This window comes from Mesoplodon densirostris, chromosome 16, assembly GCF_025265405.1.
Source record: "Mesoplodon densirostris isolate mMesDen1 chromosome 16, mMesDen1 primary haplotype, whole genome shotgun sequence".
Taxonomy (NCBI): domain Eukaryota; kingdom Metazoa; phylum Chordata; class Mammalia; order Artiodactyla; family Ziphiidae; genus Mesoplodon; species Mesoplodon densirostris.
In genome coordinates, this window is record NC_082676.1 from 87,398,299 (window position 1) to 87,422,508 (window position 24,210).

Below are 24,210 nucleotides of genomic sequence, written 5' to 3' on the forward strand. Positions count from 1 at the left end.
TGCAGCCTTATCCCGACTCCGGGGTCTTCTGAAAGGGGCTGACGGCCTCACCAGGGCCAGGCCAGGGTCCCAGGCCTTAGCTCAGTGACCTGGAAGGACAAACAGTGCCAGCTTCCAGTGCGGGAGTCACAGGCTTCTGGTCTCCCTGTCCTGGCCCTGCTCCGTCTGGTTTTTGGTTTAATGTCAGCCCTTCTGCACACGGAGGGGAGACGCAGGGAAAAAGAGAAGGAGGCGATCGGGACTCCCCAACCCAGAGCCCCTTTAAGGCGGTAATTTATGCTATACAAACAGATCACGGAGTCTGCTGATGAAAAAAACAAACGCACAGCGACCAAACAAAACAAATACGACACATGGCAGTGCGTCAAGAAGGGCAGTGAGATCAGGAGGGAGGAGCCGAGCGGGGAGGCGGGGCCGGCCCGGGCGGGGGTCCTCGGGGGCAGGGGTCCTCTGGGAGGGCGGGGGTCCTCCAGGCGGGGCCGGCCCGGGCGGACGTCCTCGGGGCGGGCGTCCTCGGGGCGGGCAGGCAGTGCCCCTCTGGAGGGGGGCCCGCTGGCTGGGGGCTGCTCTCGTTGGCTTTTCCTTCAAGCATCATGAGTAGCTTGAGGACCGCCGACTGTTTCCTCGGCATCATGTTCACAAAGTCTCCGTAGGAGATTGTGTCGCTGACACCGCCCGCCACCTCCGAGATCTTCTTCATCTCCAGGTGCGTCTTGGGGACCCCGAGCTTCTCCATCGTCCTCTTTAAAGACATCAGATCAGTCTTGCCCTCATCGTTCAGGTCAAACTCCAGGTACTTCTCTTTAAAGGCTGCAGGTTTTTTCGGCAGGTTCTCTCCATCACTGTACTTCTGGTCACAGAGGAACTCCCGGTTGATCTCGGCCAGCCTCCTCTCCTGCCGGGCTTTGAGCAAACCGAGCGCTTTCCCTCCTTGGAGCCTGTTGCTGAGCGCGACCGACCGACGTGGTGAGCACCGGGCTTCCGCCGGCTCGGGGCTTCGCGACCGCGGCAAAGGGACGAGGGGGAGGGGCGCGCGCCTGGTCCAAGCTGCACGGCCTGTGGCGGCGGGATCAGTACATGAATCTCAAAATTGGGATTAAAACGTCAAGTTGCAGGGCTTCCTTGGGGACGCAGTGGTTAAGAATCTGCCTGCCAGTGCAGGGGACACGGGTTCGAGACCTGATCTGGGAAGATACCACATGCCACGGAGCAACTAGGCCCGTGAGCCACAGCTACTGAGCCCGCGAGCCACAACTACTGAAGCCCGCACACCTAGAGCCCGTGCTCCGCAACAAGAGAAGCCACCGCGATGAGAAGCCCACGCACTGCAACAAAGACCCAACACAGCCAAAAGTAAACAAATAATTAATTTTTAAAAAGTTAAGTTGTAAAAGTATAGATGTACTGTGACAACATTTTTATGTCTAAAAATAATTTTAAGATAACTACTGTATTTATGGATACACATATAAGTAGCACAACTATAAGGAGAGACCATTGTAATGATAGTAAAGATTAATTCAGACTCTAGTCACCTCTGGTGGCCAGCGGATGGGAGGAGGGAACAGTTGCAGGAGCATCATAGGTTCTCAGGTGTTTGTTCTGTTATTAAACGTCATGGTTTACATATACATTTTTATGTTATTGTGTGTGTATCAAATACTTTTCATTGAAAAAGGAAAAAGATATTGGAACTCATAAGAACCCAATGAGGTGGCCGATTTAAAAATGTGTGTCCTAATTCTGGTTCCAGAATTCCAACCGTGGAGTAAATAGTCACAGTAACTGTTTATCCAACTATGGTTTAGCTCTCACATTGACTACAATGAAAACTTCCAGAGAGGATATCAAATGCAACCCTGTGAGGTCGGTGTCGCGTAGCAGGGCAGGCGGATGAGGATCTGAAGTCAAACTTGAGTAACGACCTGAAACAAGGGCGAGTTGGGGGCTGACTTTTCCCATTTTGACCCCCGGGTGGGCCCGTCCCTGCACTTCGTGGCAACGCTGACGGTAAACCCAAGGGGAGACAGAGAGCCTGAAGACAAGGGGGAGGGGCCCCGCAGAGCTGGAGGGGGTGGGAGAAACCCCAGAGGCGAGCGGGCTTCATGAGGACACGCCCAGCGCCGTGTGTGACCAAGGCTCCCACAGAGGCGCCTCAAAGACTTCAAGACCTGAGCCATCTCCCCAGTCCCAGCCCATGTGCCGGATGGAGCCCAGCGATGTGGGAAAGGCGTTGGAGTGGAACCCATAACGGACCACTGCCTGCAGAAGGAGAGCTGGACTGCGCCGTCTGGGCCTAACCAGGTCGGTCTGCTGGAGCCACAGCAGCAATGACAAGGCAACACCCGCTGGAGTGTTAGCCAGGACCCAGCGTCTCCCAGCACAGTATGCAAGCGTCCAGCACACAATCCCAAATTCCTCGACTCACAGAAGAAAGAGAACAAGGAAAGAGATAACCAACAGATGCCAATCCCAAGACGACCCGGAAGTGGTAAAAGGATCAGTTAAAGATGTTAAAGCAGCTCTTCTAACCGTCCATCATGAGGATGAGGTGAATAATCTCGAGATGCCGGGAGAGGTAGAAGTTCTCTGCAGAGAAGTAGAAACTAGAAAATATAACCAGAGGGAACGTTTATAATTGAAAGAATGCCATATCTGAAATTAAAAAAAAAAAATCATGGGATGGGCTCAGTAGCAGAATGGAGATGAAGTGGGAAGGGTTCAGGAAACCTGAGGTGGGTCAACAGGAGTCATCGCTGTGCAGAGCAGAAAACAGAAGTTTGGGGAGAAAGAGCGCGTTCTCGAGGATGAATGGCAGCACCACAGGGTCCACCATTCCTCTCGCGGAAGTGCCAAGAGGAGAGAGAAGTTGGCATAGAAAATAATATTTGAGGAAATCATGGCCCAAACTTCCTAAATTTGGTGAAAAACTTACATTTAAAGAGCCTTGATCTATTCTTCCATTCTCTAATAGACCCAAATGTCAAGCCTAAAACTATAAAACCTTCAGAAGAAAAGATAGGAGAGAATCTTTGTGACCTCAGAGTTAGGCAGAGTTTTTTGAAAAATTGATGAATTGGACTGAATCAAAAACATTTGCTCTGTTCAGAGAATGAAAAGATAACTCACAGACGGGGAGAAAACATTTGGAAATCCCATCTCTTAACAGCTTGTGTCCAGAATATATAAAGAACTCTGGAAACTCAACAATACGAAAATAAACCAAATTTTAAAATGGGTAAAATATCACAACATACATGTTTCCAAACAGGATATGTGGACATCAAATAAAATGCATGAGAACTAAGCAAGTTAGCCCTTAGGGAGATGCAGGTTAAAGTGACAGTGAGGGGCTTCCCTGGTGGCGCAGTGGTTGGGAGTCCACCTGCCGATGCAGGGGACGCGGGTTCGTGCCCCGGTCTGGGAGGATCCCACATGCCGCGGAGCGGCTGGGCCCGTGAGCCATGGCCGCTGAGACTGCGCGTCTGGAGTCTGTGCTCTGTAACGGGAGAGGCCACAGCAGTGAGAGGCCCGCGTACCGTAAAAAAAAAAAAAGTGACCGTGAGATGGCTCTACATGTTTATCAAATGGTGACAATAAAACTGGCAGAACCAGGTGCCAGTGGGTGTTTAGAGCCGGGCAGCTCTTTGTTGCCAGAGGGAATGCAAAATGGCACCATCAACCGTTCTTAAACAGTTTCTTAAGCACACGATGGCCTTAAAAGCGAGTCGTCCCATCCAAAGTATCTACCCTAGAAAACTGAAAACTGGTGGTCACACAAAAATATGTACCTGAAATGTTAGGCTTCATTTTTAATTTTAATTTATCAAAGTATAGTTGATTTACAATGTTGTGTTTATTTCTGCTGTACAGCCAAGCAATTCAGTTATACACACACACACACATACATATATATGTATTCTTTTTCATATGCTTTTCCATTATGGTTTATCCCAGAGTATTGAATACAGTTTCCTGTGCTATATAGTAGGACCTTGTTGTTTATCCATCCTGTATGTACTAGTTTGCATCTGCTCATCCCAAACTCCCAATCCATCCCTCCCCCTTGACAGCCACAAGTCTGTTCTCTGTGTCTGTGAGTCTGTTTGTTTCATAGATAAGTTCATTTGTGTCATATTTTAGAGCCCACTTATAAGTGATCTCATAGGGTATTTGTCTTTCTATGTCTGGCTTACTTCACTTAGGTATGATCATCTCTAGGTCCATCCGTGTTGCTGCAAGTGGCCTTATTTCGTTCTTTTTTATGGCTAACATTCCATTGTATACTGTATGTACCACATCTTCTTTATCCGTTCCTCTGTGGAGAGGCTTCATTCTTAATTGCCCAAACCAGAAGACCACACACGTGTCTGTCCTTCAGCGGGTGGACAGGGTACGTCCACACAGTGGACTAGCGTCCTCAGCACCAGAGAGGACACACTGACGCCACGGGTCCATCCCAGGTGCCTCATGCTCCCTGGGGGAAGCCTCCCCTCCCCTCCCCCAGCCTCTGGGCGGCGGTCGGCCCTCCTGGGGACACTGGCTGCTCCGTGCGTCCATCACTGTGCTGGGAAGTGGGGCGCCAGGTGCAGCATGGGTTGGGGGAGGGGAGGCGTGCTCTGTGGAGGATTTAAAATCAATACCAAAGCTGATTAGGGTCCATCTGCCTTATCACCAGGCGCTGGCGATTCCAGCAGCACCTCTGTCACCCACTCCTTCCCGGGAGAAGTTTTCTTGTTGGTCTAAGTTCTCAGCAATTCTGCCATCACGGCTGAATTTCAATACTTCTGTGTATGTTATGGGTTGAGTGGCTTCCCCCAAAAGATGTCGAAGTCCTACCCCCCCGCCTGTGAACGTGCCGCATTGAGAAGTAGGGTCTTTGTAGATGTCACGAGTTAGGCTGAGGTCACTGGGGCGGCCCTAATCCTGTACGACCAGTGTCCTTATAAGGGGACACTGACGGGGGAAGAAAGCCGCGGGCAGATGGTGGCAGAGACGGGGTGATGCACCCACCAGCCCAGGAGCCCCTGGGGTCGCCAGCCAACCACCAGCAGCACAGGGAGAGGCCCAGAGCAGACCCTCCCTCACGGCCTGGGGGGAAGCGACCCCGCCGGTACCTCCACCTCCGACATGGCGCCCCCAGGAGAGAGCAAGCATGCGTTTCTGCGGCTTCAGCCCCCGGCGTGAGGTCCCCGGTTGCAGCAAACTCGCAGCCGGCACGGCCTCCTTCCTTAGTCTTTAACAGAAGCCGTCTTCTGCCCGAACTCGATTCAGAAACTAGCTCCCTGGTTGCCCTTGGCCCCAGCACCCCAAAGGCCGAATTCACAGCGAGGTCACGCCGGTTTGGATCCGTGGGGTCACAGTTCACGTCCTCCCCTGCGGGGTTATCTTTTCTCTGTTTAAACAGCAGGTTCGAAATAAACTCTAGAAGCACAGAGGCTGCTTTTCCATTTGCCGCTGCAACCAATGACCACAAAGCTGGTGGCTCAAAGTAACAAAGGTATCACAGGTCCCGTGGGAAGTCCAGACTGCGTCTCACTGGGCTGAGATCAAGGGGTCGGCCGGGGTGTGCTTCCCACCACCGGGGGCTTCAGGAGGGAACCCGTTTCCCGGCCTTTCTGGCTTCTAGAGGCACCCACGTTCTTGGCTGGCGGCCCCGGCCTCCACCTTGACGGCCAGCAGCGCGGCTGGGAGGGGGGCGAGGGTGCGGAACAGACCTCGGCGATGTCTTCACAGGAGAGCCAGCATCCCCTTCCCCCAAAGGCAGGGGACGCCCCAGAGTGTCCCAATAGTGACAAGGGACAGCTCCCCCAACCTGCCCCCCACAGGGAGGACAGCTGTCCTCCCAGTCGGGCACGGGCTCGGGCTCATCACCCCCGTGTACCTGCCGCCCCTCGGGCCGGTCCACCTTACGGCCTGTCCTTTGTGATGCCCGACTCACTGCTTTTCACGTGTAGGAGGAAACCCTGGTCCCGCCGCCGACCAGCTGTGGCAGCGCCGTGTGCGCGTGTAAGAAAGGGCATGTTGACTCCGGCCTTCTGAGCTGAGGCCGCTTGGACACGCCAGTCGGGAGGCCCGTTTTGACCAGTCAGCACCGGGGTCCTACTGGTTATTAAATGCTTTGGATTTCTCCTCTGTCCATCACACAGTTTCTTGTGGAGTTTACATGAGCCAATTCTTGTCAGACTTGGAGAACAGTGCCTGGCACGTGGAAAGTGCTCAGTAAATGTTAGCTGTTTTGTTGTCGGGTTTCTCGTGCAGGCAACTGTCCCCAGACCCAATTCATCCACACAGCTGGTGATTCCAGAGACATGGAAGCCCTTTTCCCAGCCTCCAGATGTCAAAGCTCAGGGAGGGACCAACAGGTCTTCCCTGTGCTGTGTGAACCCATCACTGTGGCCTGGAGCTGGAGGCATCTAACTGGCTGGTATTAGTTCCCATCGTCCGTGGCTTTGGTGGGGACAAGACCCCCAGAATCTCTCTCCCAGGAAAGAGGGGCTCTCAGACCAGAGGGAGGGCATGGAAATGATTGCTGGGCAGACCTCCCTCCCCCCACCCCTCTCTCTCTCACACACACACACACACACACACACACACACGCAGGTCTTTGACACCAGGGCATATAAAAAAGACTGCATAAAAGGAGAATGTTACGATGTTGCCGTGTCAGAAGACCTAATACTGTAAAGATGTAATTTTCCTCCAAGTTAGTCTATAAATTTAAAGCAATCCCATACAAAAGCCCAGCATGACTTCTGGAATATGATGTGGCGATTCTAACATTCATCTGGAAGAGTGTATATGTGAGAACAGCCAAGAAAAACGTGAAAACATGAAAGAATAACGAGGGGGCCTGCCCTATCTGATACGACCGTGCACCCCCGCTAACTAAAACAGCGTGAGTCTGGCGAGGAATAGACAGACCGATCTATGCGGAGCTTAGGATCCAGGAGCGGATGCAAGCGCAGGCGAGCATTTAGTGTGTGGTGTGGGCGGCGTTTCTAGGCAGTGGCTCCAAGATGGATTCTTCAATAATATGGTTGAAGCGGTCAACCCCTTGGAAGAAACTTTCTGAGATCCTGCTTCATATGCCAGACCAAAATAAACTCCAAAGTATTAAAGATAAAAAGATATATTAAAAGCTAAAAGAAAGTATGGGATTGTATTATATTAGGAGTGGGCTAGGAGTCACGGCATCGTAGAAGCAGCATCCGCCTTGTGTGCAGCACGGTGGCTCCCGGTTCGTTCACGCCGTCCTGGGACCGGTCCCGCTACCCTCCTCCTCTGTGTGTGAACAGCGTTTGGTTCTCTGGTGACGTCACAGTTTGTCCCTTCATCTATTGATGGATGTTTGGGGTGTTTCCACTTTGGGCTGCTATGAATATTCTTGTAAAAATAATGGAATCTATAAAGAAAAAAAAAGGTTGATGTATTTTGCTAAGTAAGCATTCAAAACTTAAGTGAAAATAAACCTACACACGTGGTCATGTAAATTGGTGCAGCCTTCAGGTGGGTGGGTAGGGCCGATGCTGTAGGTGCCCTACCCAGATCCCCCTGGTCCCTCCTGTCTACCTGTCTGTGTGCTGTGTCACAGCCACTGCAGGGGGTGATGCTCAATCCCACGCCTGTGGCCTTCTCTGGAGGATTGCCCTGGGGACCCTGGGGCTGCTGGGACTTACACTCCCCACCCCCTGCAGTGGCTTGTGGCCAGTCCCTAAGAGATCCAGGGCCCAAACTCCCTGCTCCGTGTCACGAGGCGGGACAGATCCTCCGATACCATTTATGTTTCCGGGCTCCCACGGGTCAGGCTGGGCTGCATTTTGGGTGAAACCACATCCCCATCTAACTGCCTCCACCGCCCTGCCTGCTGCCCTCAGGTTTCTCCTGGGAACATCTTTTATTACTTGCCGAGAATTCCTCCTTCAGGCTCTGCTTCTAGAAACTGACCTAAAACTGTTAGTCCCAGACATGGCCCAGCAGGCTTGAAGGACGAGGTGCTGAACTTGGATCACCCATTGGGCAGATGACAAGGAGGCCTCCCTCCCTGGTTGCAGGTGGAGGGTGGTCTCCAGGACATTTCAGCCATGCAGCTACCAAGGCCTCTCTCTGCCGGGGCACAGCACGGGGCACACAGGGAGATGGGCGATGTCACTGGGTGTGGGAAGTGCAGGGGTCATCGTAATTATCTGGTCTGTGGACAGAAGCCAGAGGGCCAGCGGTGGCGAGGAGTGGGCAGTGGGCTTCGGTGCGAGAATAGAGGAGCTTCTATTTGCAGCCGCATCTAGTTTCCTAATTGCGGCCGCCGTGCGGTGCTGTTTTCCCAGCAAGTAGAAGCAGGTTTGGACACACAGTGGAGCAAGTAGGAGGCCCCCGGTCACATCCCGGGACCCACGTGGGTGACGTGTGCTTCCCCTCCCGCGACTCCGGGCTCTGTGGGTCAACAGACCCCGGTTCCCAGGGGCCAGATGCTTCCACTGGGGGACACGACAGGAGTCCCACCAAACGTAAGCTATGGCCGCTGCCCCACTTCAGAAGGACGCCTCTCAGGAGGACGGGAGCAGGTGAAGAAAGCGCACAGCACGCTGGGAAGAGGAATCAAGCATGACCAGCGTGAGGACGAAAGGCTGCCGCTCTGTGACGGAGACAGGGACGTGTCTGATGCTCAGGTGGTCTCCGGGGTGTCTCTTCACCTCACACATCACGAAGCCCAGCTTTAATGTAAATGAGAAGATTAAGCAACATTGGCCTGATGACGTATCGTGACCAGAGACTCAGACCACTCGGTGGTGAGGGTCTGAATTACCCACCGGGTGAGCCATCTGGACCCGCGTAAGTGCTGGATGAGGCCACGGGGAATCCAGAACAGGTGGTAGACGGAGAAGAGGAGGAGGGTCCCTTACAGGCTTGGGAACACCTGCACCAGTGGGGACTGAAGTTCACCTTGAGTCAGTGTTCCAGCCGTCAGAACCCCTCAAATCCAGGAGAGGCCGTGATGAGATAGAATAACTGGAACGCGAGAGGCCAACGCGTGTGGGTGGTGCGAGGGGCGGTCTGTGCCAGAGGCTGCTGGTCCCACCCGGATGCCGCGGGCTCGCTCTTGCCCACCTGTCGCACCGGTACCCCAGCTGCTGCCAGTGCACCCGCAGCCTTCCCTGCAGGCTCACCCTGGGGTGAGCTGCACCGCCTCGCTTGGGGGTGCTTGGGAGGGTGCCCGCCCCTCTGGGGCAGCTGGTGACTAGTGACCGACTGACGTGAAAGCCTCACTCCTTTGCCTCAAGACAGAACAAACTCCTTGGCAGCCGTTCTCAACTAAAATTCTGGGAAAGAAGGAAGTCCAACAAAAAATGACTTGAGTGATTTCTTCCTCAAGTTTCTCAAGGATGGTTGACGGATAGTACCATTCTAGATGCCTGGGGGAGAAGATAATTCATTACATGGTGCACGTCTTAGGCTAAAGGCCAGAAAGATTCACTGATTATATTAGTTTAAGAAGCAAAGCTAGGGCTTCCCTGGTGGCACAGTTGTTAAGAATCTGCCTGGCAATGCAGGGGACACGGGTTCGAGCCCCGGTCCGGGAAGATCCCACATGCGGCGGAGCAACTAAGCCCATGCGCCACAACTACCTAAGCCCACGCACCTAAGCCTGAGAGCCACAGCTACTGAGCCCGCATGCCACAACTACTGAAGCCCGTGCACCTAGAGCCCATGCTCTGCAACAAGAGAAGCCACCACAATGAGAAGCCTGTGCACCTCAACGAAGAGTAGACCCCGCTCGCCACAACTAGAGAAAGCCCGCATGTGACAACAAAGACCCAACACAGCCAAATAAATTAAATAAATAAATAAATTTATTTATTTTTTAAAAAAAGAAAGAAGCAAAGCTACTGGGAGGCTGTCCTTCATGTTTGGAAGTTTAGTCCTGGGAGAGGACGAACCCCAAAGACTTTGGATTTAGGGACACCAGACACAGCTGAAGGTAAGGACATTATATTAAAAACAGATTTAAAAACACAAAACAGATTAAGCGAAAGTTCCCATAAAAAGCAGTCAGACTCCTGGCACTCTTCTCTCACTGTCTCCCAGATGTGGGCACTCGGGAGTTTAGAGGGAAATGTTTTGGAGAAACTGGCCCAAGATAAAAGATTTATGTACAGGCAGTTGGTGTCTTCCAACAAAAATGTCCTGCCAGGTCATCCTCTGTGGCCCCCAAATTGGCAAACCCTGCCTAGGCACAACAGATCCCAGTGAGTTTGTTGAGGTGTCACTCTGAAATATAAATAGCCAAGACCCACCAGCTGTAGGAGGAATTATGTAATGGCAAAAACTAAAGCAAACAGCAAAAGGACCCATTTAAAATTAAAATCATAGTTCATCTTTTCAGAAAGTTCAGAAAGATATTTTTTCAGTGCAGCTAGTTAGGCTATATCAACTGTTATGGGCAGCCTGTTTATTTAGGTCAGCATCTATGATTGGGCTGTAATTTTTTTGATTGGCCAATTCCATACTACTCTAGTCATAAAGGATTCTGAATATCACTGCTTTTGTATGCTAAAAAAACAAAAACTTTCAAAGAACAAAAATGATACACACAAAAAAATTGTCATCCCAAGAACCAGAACAATCACAACTTGATGAGAAAAGACAACCAACAGACACCAACGCCAAGGTGACTCAGATGTTGGAATCACCTGATGGATTTCAAAGCAGCAATCATAAGGCATGCTTCAACAAACAGTTAGGAATATGTACCCTTGAAGCAAGTGAAAAAGAAAATCTCAGCTAAGAAATAGAAGAGATAAAAAAGAATCAAGTGGAAATTATAGAACTGAAAAATACAAGAACAAAAACTAAAATTCACTGGACAAGCTGAAGAGTAGATTGGAGACACAAAAAAGAATCAGTAAACTTAAAGACATATTGTGAAATTATCCAATTTGAACAACAGAGAGAAAATAAGCTGGAAATAAATGAACATACTCTTAGGAATCTGTGGAACAATAACAAAAAATCTAATATTTGTGTCATCAGAGTCCCAGAAAAAGAGGAGAGAGAGTGTGGGGCAGAAAAAAAATTTTTTATTAAAATATAATTGGCACTATATTAGTTTCAGGTGTACATGATTCAATATATATATAGCAAAGTGACCACCACAAGTCTAGTTAACGCCCAACACCATACATAGTTACAAGCTTCTTTTTTTCTTGTGATGAGAACTTTTAAGATTACTCTCTAAGCAAATTCAAATATATAATACAGTATTATTAACTATAGTCACCATGCTGTACATTACATCTCCAGGACTTATTTATTTTATAACTGGAAGTTTGTATTTTGTACCCTCTTCACCCGTTTCCCCGATCCCTTACCAGCCTCCATCAATTTGTTCTCTGTATCTATGAGCTCATTTTTGTTTGTGTTATTTTTTAGATTCCACATATAAGAGATCATGAGGTATTTGTCTTTCTCTGTCTGACTCATTTCACTTAGCATAATGACCTCAAGATCCATCCATTTTGCTGCAAATGGCAAGATTTCATTCTTTTTTAATGGCTGAATAACATTCCATTGTGTATATAATAGTCCATTATATATATACCCACACATATATACATGTAGTCCTTGCTTTATCCATTCATCTATCAATGAACACTTAGGTTGCTTCCATGTCTTGACTACTGTAAATAATGCTGCAATGAACATGGTGGATATATCTTTCTGAGTTTTCATTTTATTTGGATATGTATCCAGAAGTGGGATCGCTGGATCATACAGTAGTCTTATTTTCAGTTTTTTGAGGAACCTCCATACTGTTTTCCATGGTGGCTGCACCAATTTACATTCCCACCAACAGTGCACGAGGGCTCCATTTTCTCCACATCCTCACCAACACTTATCTCTTGTCTTTTTGATAACAGCCATTCTGACAGGTGTGAGGTGGTGAAAACACCTTTTCATGTATCTGTTGGACATCTGTGTCTTATTTGGGAAAAAATATCTATTCACATCCCCTGCCCATTTTGAAATCAGGTGTTTGTTTTTTGGGTTTTTTTTTTTTGCTACTGAGTTGTATGAGTCCTTTATTTATTTTGGATATTACCTGCTTATCGGATATATGATTTGCACTATTTTCTCCCATTTTGTAGGTTGCCTTTTCATTTTGTTGATGATTTCCTTAGCTGTGCAGAAGCTTTTTACCTTGATGTAGTCCTACTTGTTTATTTTTGCTTTTATTGCCTTTGCTTATGGTGTCAAATACAAAAAAAATCTTCATCAAGACCTATGTCAAGAAACTTAACACATTTTCTTCTAGGAGTTTTATGGCTTCAGGTATTACATTCAAGTCTTTAATCCAGTTTGAGTTGGCTTTTGTGTATGGTGTAAGATCATGGTTCAGTTTCTTTTTCTTTTCTTTTTTTCTTTTTTCTTTTTTTTTTTTTTTTTTTTGGCATGAGGTGACCCAGTTTTTCCAGTGCCATTTATTGAGGAGACTGTCCTTTCCCCATTGTATATTCTTGGCTCCTTTGTCATAAATTGACCATATATGTGTGGGTTTATTTCCTGGCTCTCTATTCTGTTCTATTGATCTAGGTATCTGTTTTTATGTCAGTACCATGATGTTTTGATTAATATAGCTTTGTATATAGTTTGAAATCAGGAAATCTGATGCCTACAGCTTTGCTCTTGTTATTCAAGATGGCTTTGGCTATTTGGGGTTCTACTATGGTTCCATAAAAATTTCTGATTTTTTTGTTCTATTTCTGTGAAAAATACCATTGAAATTTTGATAGGGAGTGCATTGAACCTGTAGATCACTTTGTGTAGTATGGACATTTTAACAATATTAATTCTTCCAATCCATGAGCATGGAATATTTTTCTGTTTATTTGTCTTGAATTTATTTTATCAGTGTCTTAAAGCTTTCAGTATACAGGTCTTTCACCCCCTTGGTTAAGTTTATTCCTGGGTATTCTTTTTGATGCAATTGTAAATGGAATTGGTTTCCATTATTAGTGTATACAAACACAACAGATTTCTGTATCTTGCAACTTTCCCTAATTTGTGTATTAGATCTAAGAGTTTTTCTTGGAGTCTTTAGGGTTTTGTACATATAATATGTCATCTGCAAATAGTGACAGTTTTACTTCTTCCTTACAAATTGTATGCCTTTTATTTCTTTCTCTTGCCTAATTGCTCTGTCTAGGACTTCTAATGCTATGTTGAATAAAAGTAGCAGGAGTGGGCATCCTTGTCTTCTTCCTGATCTCAGAGGAGATCTTTCAGCTTCTCAACATTGAGTATGATGTTAGCTGTGGGCTTGTCATATATGGCCTTTATTATGTAGGGGTCTGTTCCCTCTATACCCACTTTGTTGAGAGTTTTGATCATAAATTGATATTGAATTTTGTCAGATGTGTTTTCTGTATCTATTGAGATGATCATATGAATTTTATTTTTTATTTTGGTAATGTGGTGTATTATGCTGATTGATTTGCAAATGTTGAACCATCCTTGCATCCCTGGAATAAATCCCACTTTGTCGTAGTATATGATCCTTTTAATGCATTGTTGAATTCAGCTTGCTAATATTTTGTTGAGGATTTTTGCATCTATTTCATCAGAAATATTGGCCTGTAGTTTTCTTGTGGCGTTCTTGTCTGGTTTTGTTATCAGAGTAATGCTGGTCTTATAAATGAGTTTGGAAGTGTTTCCTCCTCTTCAATTTTCTGAAAGAGTTTGAGAAGGATAGATATTAAATCTTTTTGAATGTTTGGTAAAATTCACCAATGAAGTCATCTGGTGCTGGATTTTTGTTTGTTGGGAGGTTTTTGATTACTGATCCAATCTCTAGTAGTAATTAGTTTGTTCAGATTTTCTATTTCTTCATGATTCAGTCTTGGTAGGGTATATGTTTCTAGGAATTTATCCATTTCTTTTAGGTTGTCCAATTTGTTGGAGTATTATTGTTCATAGTAGTCTTTTATGATCCTTTGAATTTCTGTGATATCACTTGTAACATCTCTTTTTAATTTTTGATTTTATTTATTTGAGTCCTCTCTTTTTCTTGGTGAGTCTAGCTAATGGTTGGCCAATTTTGTATATCTTTTTAAAAATCCAGCTTTTAGTTTCATTAATCTTTTCTATTGTCTTTTTTGTCTCTGCTTTATTTATTTCTGCTCTGATCTTTGTTATTTCCTTCTACTACTAACTTTGGGCTTTGTTATTCTTTTCTAGTTCTTTGAGGTGTAAACTTAGGTGGTATATTTGAGATTTTTCTTGTTTCTTGATGTAAGCATCTATCACTATGACCTTCCTTCTTAGAACTGCTTTTGCTATATCCCATAAGTTTTGGTATGTTGTATTTCCATTTTCATTTGTCTCAAGGTATTTAAATTTTTTCTTTTTATTTCTTCTTTGACTCATTTGTTGTTTAATCTCCACATATTTGTGAGTTTTACAGTTTTCTTCTTGTAACCGATCTCTCAGTTTTATATCATTGTGGTAGGAAAATATACTTGATCTGATTTCAATTTATTGTCTTAACTTTATTAAGACTTGTTTTGTGGCTTAGCATATGATCTATCCAGGAAAATGTTCCATGCATACTTGAGGAGACTGTATATTCTATTGCTTTTGGATGGAATTTTCTGTATACGTATAAGTCCATCTGGTCTAACGTGTTATTTAAGGCCAGTGTTTCTTTATTGATTTTCTGTCTGGATGATCTCTCCCTGGGTGGAAGTGAATTGTTAACATTCTGTACTATTCTTGTTGTCTATTTCTCCCTTTAGATTTGTTAATATTTGCTTTATATATTTAGGTGCTCCTATACTGGGTGCATAAATATTTACAAATAAATTATCTTGTTGAAGTGACCCCTTTATCATCATGTAATAATCTTTTTTTTGTCTCTCATACACAACCTTTGTCTTAAAGTTTATTTTGCCTAACTATCCCAGATATCTTTTGGTTTCCATTTGCATAGAGTATCATTTTCCACCCCCTTCACTTTCAGTCGGTGTGTATACTTACATCTGAAGTGAGTATCTTGTAGGCAGCATACAGATGTGTCTTATTTTTCTATCCATTCAGCCACTCTGTTTTTTGATTGGTCATTTACATTTAAAGTAATTATTGATAGGTATGTACTTATACCATTTTTGTTCATTGTTTTCTGGCTGCTTTCTAGTTACTCTGTTCCTTTCTTCTTCTCTTGTTCTCTTGTGTATCTACCATAGGTTTTTGCTTGTGGTTACCATGGGGCTTACATAAAACAACTTATAACGGTCTATTTTAAGTTGATAACAACTTAAGTTTGAATGCATTCTATTTTTATTTATTTATTTTTTTTTAAATTTTTTTTTTTTGCGGTATGCGGGCCTCTCACTGTTGTGGCCTCTCCCGTTGCGGAGCACAGGCTCCGGACGCGCAGGCCCAGCGGCCATGGCTCACGGGCCCAGCCGCTCCGCGGCATATGGGATCCTCCCAGACCGGGGCACGAACCCGTATCCCCTGCATCGGCAGGCGGACTCTCAACCACTGCGCCACCAGGGAGGCCCTGAATGCATTCTAAAGGTCTGCATTTTTACTTCTGCTCACCACCATGCTTTATATTTTTGATGTCACAATTTACATCTTTTAATCTTGTGTATCGTTTAACAAATTATTGTGGTTATAGTTATTTTTACTTCTTTTGTATTTTAGCCTTCATACTCGCTTTAGAAGTGATTAACCCACCGCATTTACAACATTAGATTATTCTGAATTTTACTGTATATTTACCTTTACCAGTGAGATTTGTGCTTTCATATGTTTCCTGTTACTAATTACTGCCCTTTTGTTTCTGCTGAAAGACATCCTTTTAACATTCCTCTTAAGACTGGTCTAGTGGTGGTGATCTTTTTTAGCTTTTTCCTCTATCTCTTCTTCAATTTTGAATGACAACTTTTCCAGGTAGAGTATTCTTAGTTGGAGAGTTTTTTTCTTTCAGTACTTTGAATATATCATGCACTCCCTTCTGGCCTGCAAAGTTTCTGTCAAGAAATCTGCTTATGGGATTATGACTAGCAGCATAACCAGTTGTTTTTCTCTTGCTGTTTTTAAGATTCTCTTTGTCTTTAACTTTTGACATTTTAATTATAACGTGTCTTGGTGTGGGTCTCTTTGGGCTCATCTTATTTGGAACTTTTTGGGATTCCTGGATCTGGATGTCTGTTTCCTTCCCCAGGTTAGGAAATTTATAGCCATTATTTCTTCGAATAAGTTTCCTGCCTCTTTCTCTCCCTTCTCCTTCTGGGACCCCAGTAGTTGAATGTTGGTCTGCTTGATGTCCCGTTAGTCCCTTAAGCTATCTTTACTCTTCTTTATTCTTTTTTTCTTTTTGCTGCTGTGATTGGGTGAGTTTCACTGCTCTGTCGAGTTCACTGATCCTTTCTTCTGCTTCATCTAGTCTTCTGTTGAGCTCCTGTACTGTATTTTTCAGTTCAATTATTGTATTCTTCAGTTCTGTGACTTCTCTTTGGTACTTTCTTATATTTCCTATCTCTTTGTTGAAGTTCTCACCTTGATCATCCATTCTTCTCCTGAGTTTGATGAGCATCTTTATAACCGTTATTTTGAACTCTTTTTAGGTAAATCACTTATCTGTTTCATTAAGGTCTTTTTCTGGGTTTTATCTTCTTCTTTCATCTGGAACATACTCTTCTGTTTCTTCATTTAACTTGACTCTTTGTGTTGATTTCCATGCATTAGCTACAGACGGGGAGAAAACGTTTGCCAACCACATATCTGATAAAGGTCTTGTACCTAGAAAATGTAAAGCTCTCAAAACTCAACAGTAAAAACAAAACATTCAGAACGTAGGTAAAAGATGAGGACATATCAAAGAAGAGACACTGATCGCAAGTCAGCACACACAAAAGATGTTCAACAACATCAGACGTTCGGGAAATATCCCTTAAAACCATACTGAGGTGTCGATACACACCATTCCAACAACCAAAATAAAAACTAGCAATAACACCAAATGTCACTGAGGGTGTGGAGAAATTACATCTCGCATCCATTGCTGGAGGGAATGTGAAAAGGTGCAGTCGCTCTGAAAAAACAGTTGAGCGGTTCCTTACAACACTTCACACGCGCTTATCATACAGCCCAGCAATTGTACTCCTGAGCATTTATCCCAGAGAAATGAGAGCCTGAGTTCACACCAAAACCTGTATGAGGATTTTCATAGTAGCTTGATTTGTAATAGCCCCAAACCAGAAACAGCCCAGATGTCCTTCAACAAGTGAGTGGCAAACAAACTCTGGTGCATCATCTATACACTGGAATACACCCAACAATGCAAAGAAACAAACAGTTGACACAGTAGCAACTTGGTTGGATCTCAAGGAAATTATTCTGAGTGAAAAAAGCCAATATCAAAAGGTTACATAGTATATGATTTCATTTATACAATAGTCTCCAAAGGACAGGGCTGGAGAACAATTAGTGGTGCCAGGGGACAGGGATGGTGTTGGGTGTGGGGTGACTTACAGGGCAGCGCAAGAGTGGTCTTTGTAGTGGCGGGTCAGCTCTGTATCTTGGTTGTGGTGGTGGTTACCCAAATCTATACACACGGGGTAAATCTGCAAAGACCTCACACGTACATAAATGAGTGCATGTGAAAGCTGGTGGAAACCCAGTAAGATCTGTAGTGTAGTTAACCTACTTGTACCAACAGACAAAACAGCTTCCTGGTTTTGATGCTGTGCTACAGGTGTATGAGATGTCACCAATGGAAGAGGATGGGTGACTCTATGCACTGGTTTGTTTTGTTTTGTTTTGTTTTTTGACTTCCTGTGACTCTATAATTATTTCAAATTAAACAAAACCCAAAAAATCTCCCAGAAAGTAGAACCAAAAGGCAACGCAGTGGATGGAGAAAAGATGCCAAGGTTGCAGTGGTCAAAGGAAGAAACCCCTCAAGGTCCCCCATGACCCCCAGCACCTGCATCACTTCCATATACTGTCCTCTCTCCCTCACAGTGGACGGACTGTCCGTGGTGCTAGCCAAGACCATCCCTTCCATTAAGCAGTAAACCTCACCCATTTTTTAAATATACTTAAACATTTTTTAATTGAATTATAGTTGATTTACATTGTTGTGTTAATTTCTGCTGTATAGCAAAGTGAGTCAGTTATACATATATATATTCTTGTTCATATTCTTTTCCATTGTAGTTTATCCCAGGATACTGAATATAGTTCCCTGTGCTCTACAGTAGGACCTTGTTTATTCATTCTATATATAATAGTTTGCATCCGCTAACCTGAAACTCCCACTCCATCCCTCTCCCACCTCCCTTCCCCCTTGGCAACCACAAGTCTGTTCTCTATGTCTGTGAGTCTGTTTCTGTTCTGTAGATAAGTTCGTTTGTGTCATATTTTAGATTTCACATATAAGTGAAATCATATGATATTTGTCTTTCTGTTTCTGACTTACCTGCTTAGTATGATAATCTCTAGGTCCATCCATGTTGCTGCAAAAGGCAGTATTTCGTTCTTTTTAATAGCTGAGGAATATTCCATTGTATATATGTACCTCATCTTCTTTATCCATTCATCCGTCAGTAGACATTTAGGTTGTTTCTGTGTCTTGGCTATTGTGAATAGTGCTGCTATGAACATAGGGGTGCATGTCTCTTTTTGAATTAGAGTTTTGTCTGGATATATGCCCAGGAGTGGGATTGCTGGATCACACGGTAGCTCTATTTTTAGTTTTCTGAGGAACCTCCATACTGTTCTCCATAGTGGCCGCAGATTTACATTCCCACCCACAGTGTAGGAGGGTTCCCTGTTCTCCACACCCTCCTCACCGTGTATTATTTATGGACCTTTGAACGATGGCCGTTCTGACCCGTGAACCTCACCCCTCCTTATTCGGACATGTTCTAGTCACTTCCTGTCTCCAGTGCATCATCAGTGCCTTCTTCCCTGCTGGATCCTACAGACAAACTGTCATGTCTCCCATCTCTTTGCACCGTACCTGCCACCCCTCCATCGCATAGAGGCTCCACAGTAAGATCTGCTGTTACAGAAAGGAGGGAGATGCTTCTTTGCACACCTGGTTATTGCATATAAATCTCCAGCCTGCTGCACTTATATAGAGAGAGGCCTGGAAGTACAGATACCGTGATTATCTTGGGGTGGTGAGATCGAGTGACCTCTCTTTTCTTCTTATGTTTAGCTGTTTTCTAAAGTTTATGTCGTAAAAGTGTTGCTTTTGAGATAAGGGAAAGTTACTATTCTATAAAACTCCATCAGTGCCCCCACGACCCACCGCCCAACTCTAACTCCTTTACGCTCGCAAGGCGGGCGCCCGAGCCTGACTCAACGGACCCCCTGGGCCTGCAGCCGCGCCACGGCCCCAGCTCTGACCGCCAGGGGCCCCTACCTGCCCCTCGGGCGGGGGCTAGGGTGGGCGGCCTTGGTCCCTGCGGGTCCCTCGGGAAGGAAGCCCCTGGCCTGCTCCCCCGTCACCCAACGTGCCAACTCCTACTTGCCCGTCAAGGTCTTGAGCGCTGGCCTCCCCAGGAGATTCCTGCTCCGTGAGGGATGTCACAGCCCTGCCCCTGCTCCCCGGCGCTTGGTCAGCGCGCGGTGGATTAGCAGGGCAGTGGCTGCGTCTTCCAGCAGCCCTCAGGCCGGGCCTCCCCCATTGGCCCCTCCAAGCCTTTCCTGCCTCCTTTTCACCCCCTCTCTCCCTTTGTTCTGACGTGTATGGACTTCATCACCGGCCTCCCTGCCTCCTGGTTTCCTGGCCATTCAGCCCAGGGGGAACCCCTCAGGAGACAGCAGGGGGGACACGGTTGGGCCCGCGTCCCCAGCTCCCTCTGTGGGGTCACCTCGGGCTGGTGGCCCCCCACTGGAGGCCCCCCCTCGGGGCCCTGGCGGGCTCTCTGCACAGCTACTCCTCCCAGCATCTCCCCTCGTCCCAGGGGGCCGAGGTGCGCTGCCAGCTGGGCTGTTGCTGACCCCCGGGGTCCCCTACACCCTCTCTCTGGAAATGGTCCTTTTAGGCAAACCCCCTTGAATTACTCTGTCTGGGGCGTCACTCCTTTCCTGTTGGGACTGTGACTCTCAGAGCGGGGGACAGGCTTGTTGGTCTCCAGGACGTCTGGCACACAGTAGGTGCTCCGTAACTGTATGTCGGATGAATGCACGCATGAAACCTCAGGGCCATCGTCTTGGGTTTTCTGCTCTTTGTGCTCTGTGGTCCCCTCTAGAGGGAGGACGTGTGAGGCTCGGCCACGCATTTGGCCTCTGTTCTCAGATGGTCCTGATTCTTCTCCCCACCGTGTCCCCGCCCTCTGCCCCTGTGGATGGAGTGACCTGTCTACACCTTGACTTTGAGCTCAGCCATGTGACTTACTCTGACCGTGGGGGGCTCGCTCTCTTGGTCATCACCTGGGCCGATGTGTGGGGGATGAGGGCCTCAGTCCTCCCAGCACCACCCAGATACATGGACGGGCTGACCAAGATCAGCAGAACTGCCCGTCACGTGAGCAATGTGTGTATGGTGGTTGTTTGTTACACGGCATTGTCGGACTGACAGAGGTGACAGATACAACCCCACGTGCCATTCGGGGACCCAGTGCAGTACAGGGGGGGCAGGTGCAGCATCTCCACTGAGATGCAGAGAGGTCAGCGGCCTTCTGGGGTCGTGCGGTCACAAGTGGCAGAGGCTGCTTGGAGCCCGTGCTTTCGGCTTGCAAATGCCACATCTCACAGACCTACAAGAGCTGCCCGTGGGGAAGCCGGGCCCTGGTCCCAGCCCAGGGCATGACGCGCTCTGGCAGACCTTCATTCTGGGCCCTGAGCTCACTTCTGAGCCCACAAGGCTGCTGACCTCTCTCCACTTTGTAGCGTCCACCCGCCTTCCTCACCGTGGCTTCCTTTTTCCAGACCAAACATTACCCCTTCTAGGAAGCCCTCCAGGCTCTTCCCAGGCAGGAGTTCCCATCCTTCCCGGGCCTCCTGGGCCCTGCGCCTCCCAGAGCTGGGTCACCTGCCTCTGCTTCCAGTGCCCTTCTGGCCTGTGAGCCTCTCCAGGGTCGGGGCAGGGCCGACCCCTCCCTGGGCTTCAGTAGGGCTTAGCACAGAGCCCTGCACACAGTAGGGGGTCAGAGCCCTGCACACAGTAGGCGATCAGAGCCCTGCACATAGTAGGGGATGAGCCCTGCACACAGTAGGGGATCAGAGCCCTGCGCACAGTAGGCGGTCAGAGCCCTGCACACAGTAGGGGGTCAGAGCCCTGCACACAGTAGGGATCAGAGCCCTGCGCACAGTAGGGGATGAGCCCTGCGCACAGTAGGGGATCAGAGCCCTGCGCACAGTAGGGATCAGAGCCCTGCACACAGTAGGGGATGAGCCCTGCGCACAGTAGATCAGAGCCCTGCACACAGTAGGAGATCAGAGCCCTGCACACAGTAGGGGATGAGCCCTGCGCACAGTAGGAGATCAGAGCCCTGCACACAGTAGGGGATGAGCCCTGCGCACAGTAGGCGATCAGAGCCCTGCGCACAGTAGGGGGTCAGAGCCCTGCGCACAGTGGGCCACCCTCAAGCAAGGACATGGTGACATACAGGTCTGTGCCCTGGGACCGGCCCAGTGTCCAGCAGTGGGAGCCACGTCTGTCCAGCCCGGGGTGTCCCTGGGAGGCTCTGAGCTTCTGGAACTGCTGCTCTTGGCTGCTCAGGGCCTCCAGCCTCACCCTCTTCCTCCGCGTCCCTCTCCAGGTCCCCTGGGACCGCCGCTCGGGGCAGGGCTCTCAGTGGTGACATGTCCCTCCCCCGTGCCTGGCCAGCTGGCACCTCCGTCCTGTGGCCGTCGTTCTCTGGTTCCCTATAAATAGTCAGTGCTATCTCCTCGGTGACAGGGGACAGCAGCTGAGGCCTGACCCCGCTTTTGTCCCATGGCCAGGACTGTCACCACTTACTGCGTGACCTTGGGCAAGGCAGGCCCCCCTCTGGGCCTCCACCCAGCCTCCAGCCCCGGGGCCTGCCTCCTCTGCCTGCCCGCGCTGCCCTGGGCACGGCCTCGTGGTCTCCAGCCCCCTCACATGTAACGGTGCCCCTGCACTGTCACCCCCATGGCCGGAGCTGGGGGAGCCTGGGGCCTGTCAGGTCGGGGGGCAGCGTCCTCAGAAGTGGCCCACTCTGGAGGGGCTCAGTCGAGGGGGGCTGTGCGGAGGCCCCACATGCAGGACCTTGTCGGGGTCACCTGGGTGCAGAGGCCAGGACGGCGGCCAGCCCGCAAGAGACAGACCCGCCGTGTCCTGGTACCGGGTGGTCGCTGGCAATCCACCAGCTCTAAAGGTGCCTGAAGTGAAATCGCCATGGAGGAAAGGGGGCGGCAGTGTGTCACCGGGGGTGTGCGAGGAGGGCTGCTGAGCCGCGCTGCTTCCAGCCCCGACCCCTCCTTCCCTCTCTGCCCCCGCGCCTGGAACCCGCTTCCACCCTCTGCTCCTGGCCTGGCCGCCCTCCGGCGCCCATCGCTTCCGGGCTCAGTCCCAGCTCCCGCTCTTGCCTGACGGGGTGTTTGTCAGACACTTAGACTGGGCGTGGGCTTGCCCTGGACGGGGGCGGGCCGGGGGGCTAGGAAGGAGGGGAGAGCCCCTGCCCCTGCGAGGAAGAGAGCTCGGATGGAAGATCTGACGCGTCCGGCGGGAGGGTCAGTGGCGGGGAGGGGTCAGGGCGGGTCACCTGTTCCCTGCAGGGCCCACCTTGGAGAAGGTGCTTCTGCAAGACGCAGGACTGGGGTGGGTGCAGGTCCCCCATTGTGCTGACAGGTGGCCACAAAGCCCAGAAATGGCTTCTCCCCCTAAAAGCCCTGCCCTGGCTCCTGAGGGAGGGTACTGTGGCTGCGCTGCTCTGGATGTAGCCACGGTGGGGGACTCGCCGTGAGCTCGGCGCTGGGGCCCGGGCTCCTAGGGAGATTCTGAACAACCTGGTGCTGTTCGTACCTGCGCTCAAACCCCTCCCTCCGAATTCGGGGCCCCACCAGGGTGGGAGGGGGATGGGTGCGAGGCCTGTGGAGGGCCTACAGCGTCGGGATCTCAGGGCACTTTCCCCGTGGGGGGGGCTCCAGCCACGGGAGGGGCCCCTCCAACCTGCTCGAGCTCGCCCCACTCACACGCAAACCCCACCAGCCATACACACCCGTCAGCTTCCTGGGTATGTGCACAGACACCAGTCACACGCAACGTCGGACACACTCACTCACCCCGGTGCCCACCTCCCTCCCCTGCCCCTTCGACACCACCCCTCAGAGCCGCTGGAGTTCCCCACCCAGGGCTGGCTGCTGTCATTGAGCTCCTGGGGACCCGCCTGTGACCCCAGCGCCACCCCAAACCAGACATCTAAACCCCCCAAATCTTTCCCTAAATCCCACAGTCAAAACCCACTACAAACAAGTATTGGGATTTTTTTCCTTTGCAGAATTTTTTTTTTTTTAGTAGACAGACATAGTCTTTTTTTTCTTTCTCGTTTTACAGCAAACATTGCAAATATAGAAATATTTTTCTATACACCAGGACGACAGGAGCACACACAGCCCCCGGCCACCCGCGAGCCCTCCCCAGGCACAGCGAGTCCCGCGGGGCTCCGGGACCTTCCCGGAGGCCACTCGGCCGCCTGCCTCCGCTCTGGCCCTGTCTGGTGGCCTCCGGAGGTGGCAATGAAGAGACAGACTAAACAGTCCACAAGAAACCACGGACGGAGATCATGCGAGGAGCCAGGTGGCCACGCCCCCCAGGTCTAGTGTTTTATGTCTTTTTAAGAGAACTTTACTTTTAATATATTTTTTTAAAAAAGGAAGAAAATAATGAGAGGGAAAGAAAGTAGAGAAGGATCAAAAGAGAAAATGAAAAAAATCCCCCTCACCCCCCCATCCCTAAGACACAGTTTTCCGAAGTCCCTTGTGTGTGTGTGGTGTGTGTGTTTTGTGTGTGTGTGTACGGGCCCGCTCACACCGGTGAGAATGACTCAGGGCAGGTACACGTGCTCGGCCACGGTTCACCTCCCGTTCATACCGTCAGTGCCCCTGCCCGCTTCCTCTGCAAAGCCCAGGGCTTTAACAGCTGCGTGTGTGTGTGTGTGTGTGTGTGTGTGTGTGTGTGTGTGTGTGTGTGTGTGTGTGTGTGTGTGTGTGTGTGTGTGTGTGTGTGTG

At 48.7% G+C, this 24,210-nt stretch overlaps 1 protein-coding gene across 1 annotated transcript; it reads right to left on the bottom strand.

The window, feature by feature from the left end:
- Nucleotides 1–382: 382 nt before the first annotated feature.
- Nucleotides 383–5,132, bottom strand: LOC132477023 (allograft inflammatory factor 1-like). The gene is made up of 3 exons (XM_060079275.1): nucleotides 5,118–5,132; nucleotides 2,172–2,262; nucleotides 383–1,056 (listed from the first exon to the last, which is right to left on the bottom strand). The coding sequence occupies exons 1-3, from the start codon at nucleotides 5,130–5,132 to the stop codon at nucleotides 383–385; spliced, it is 780 nt and encodes a 259-aa protein (XP_059935258.1).
- Between the last annotated feature and the right edge of the window lie 19,078 nt (nucleotides 5,133–24,210).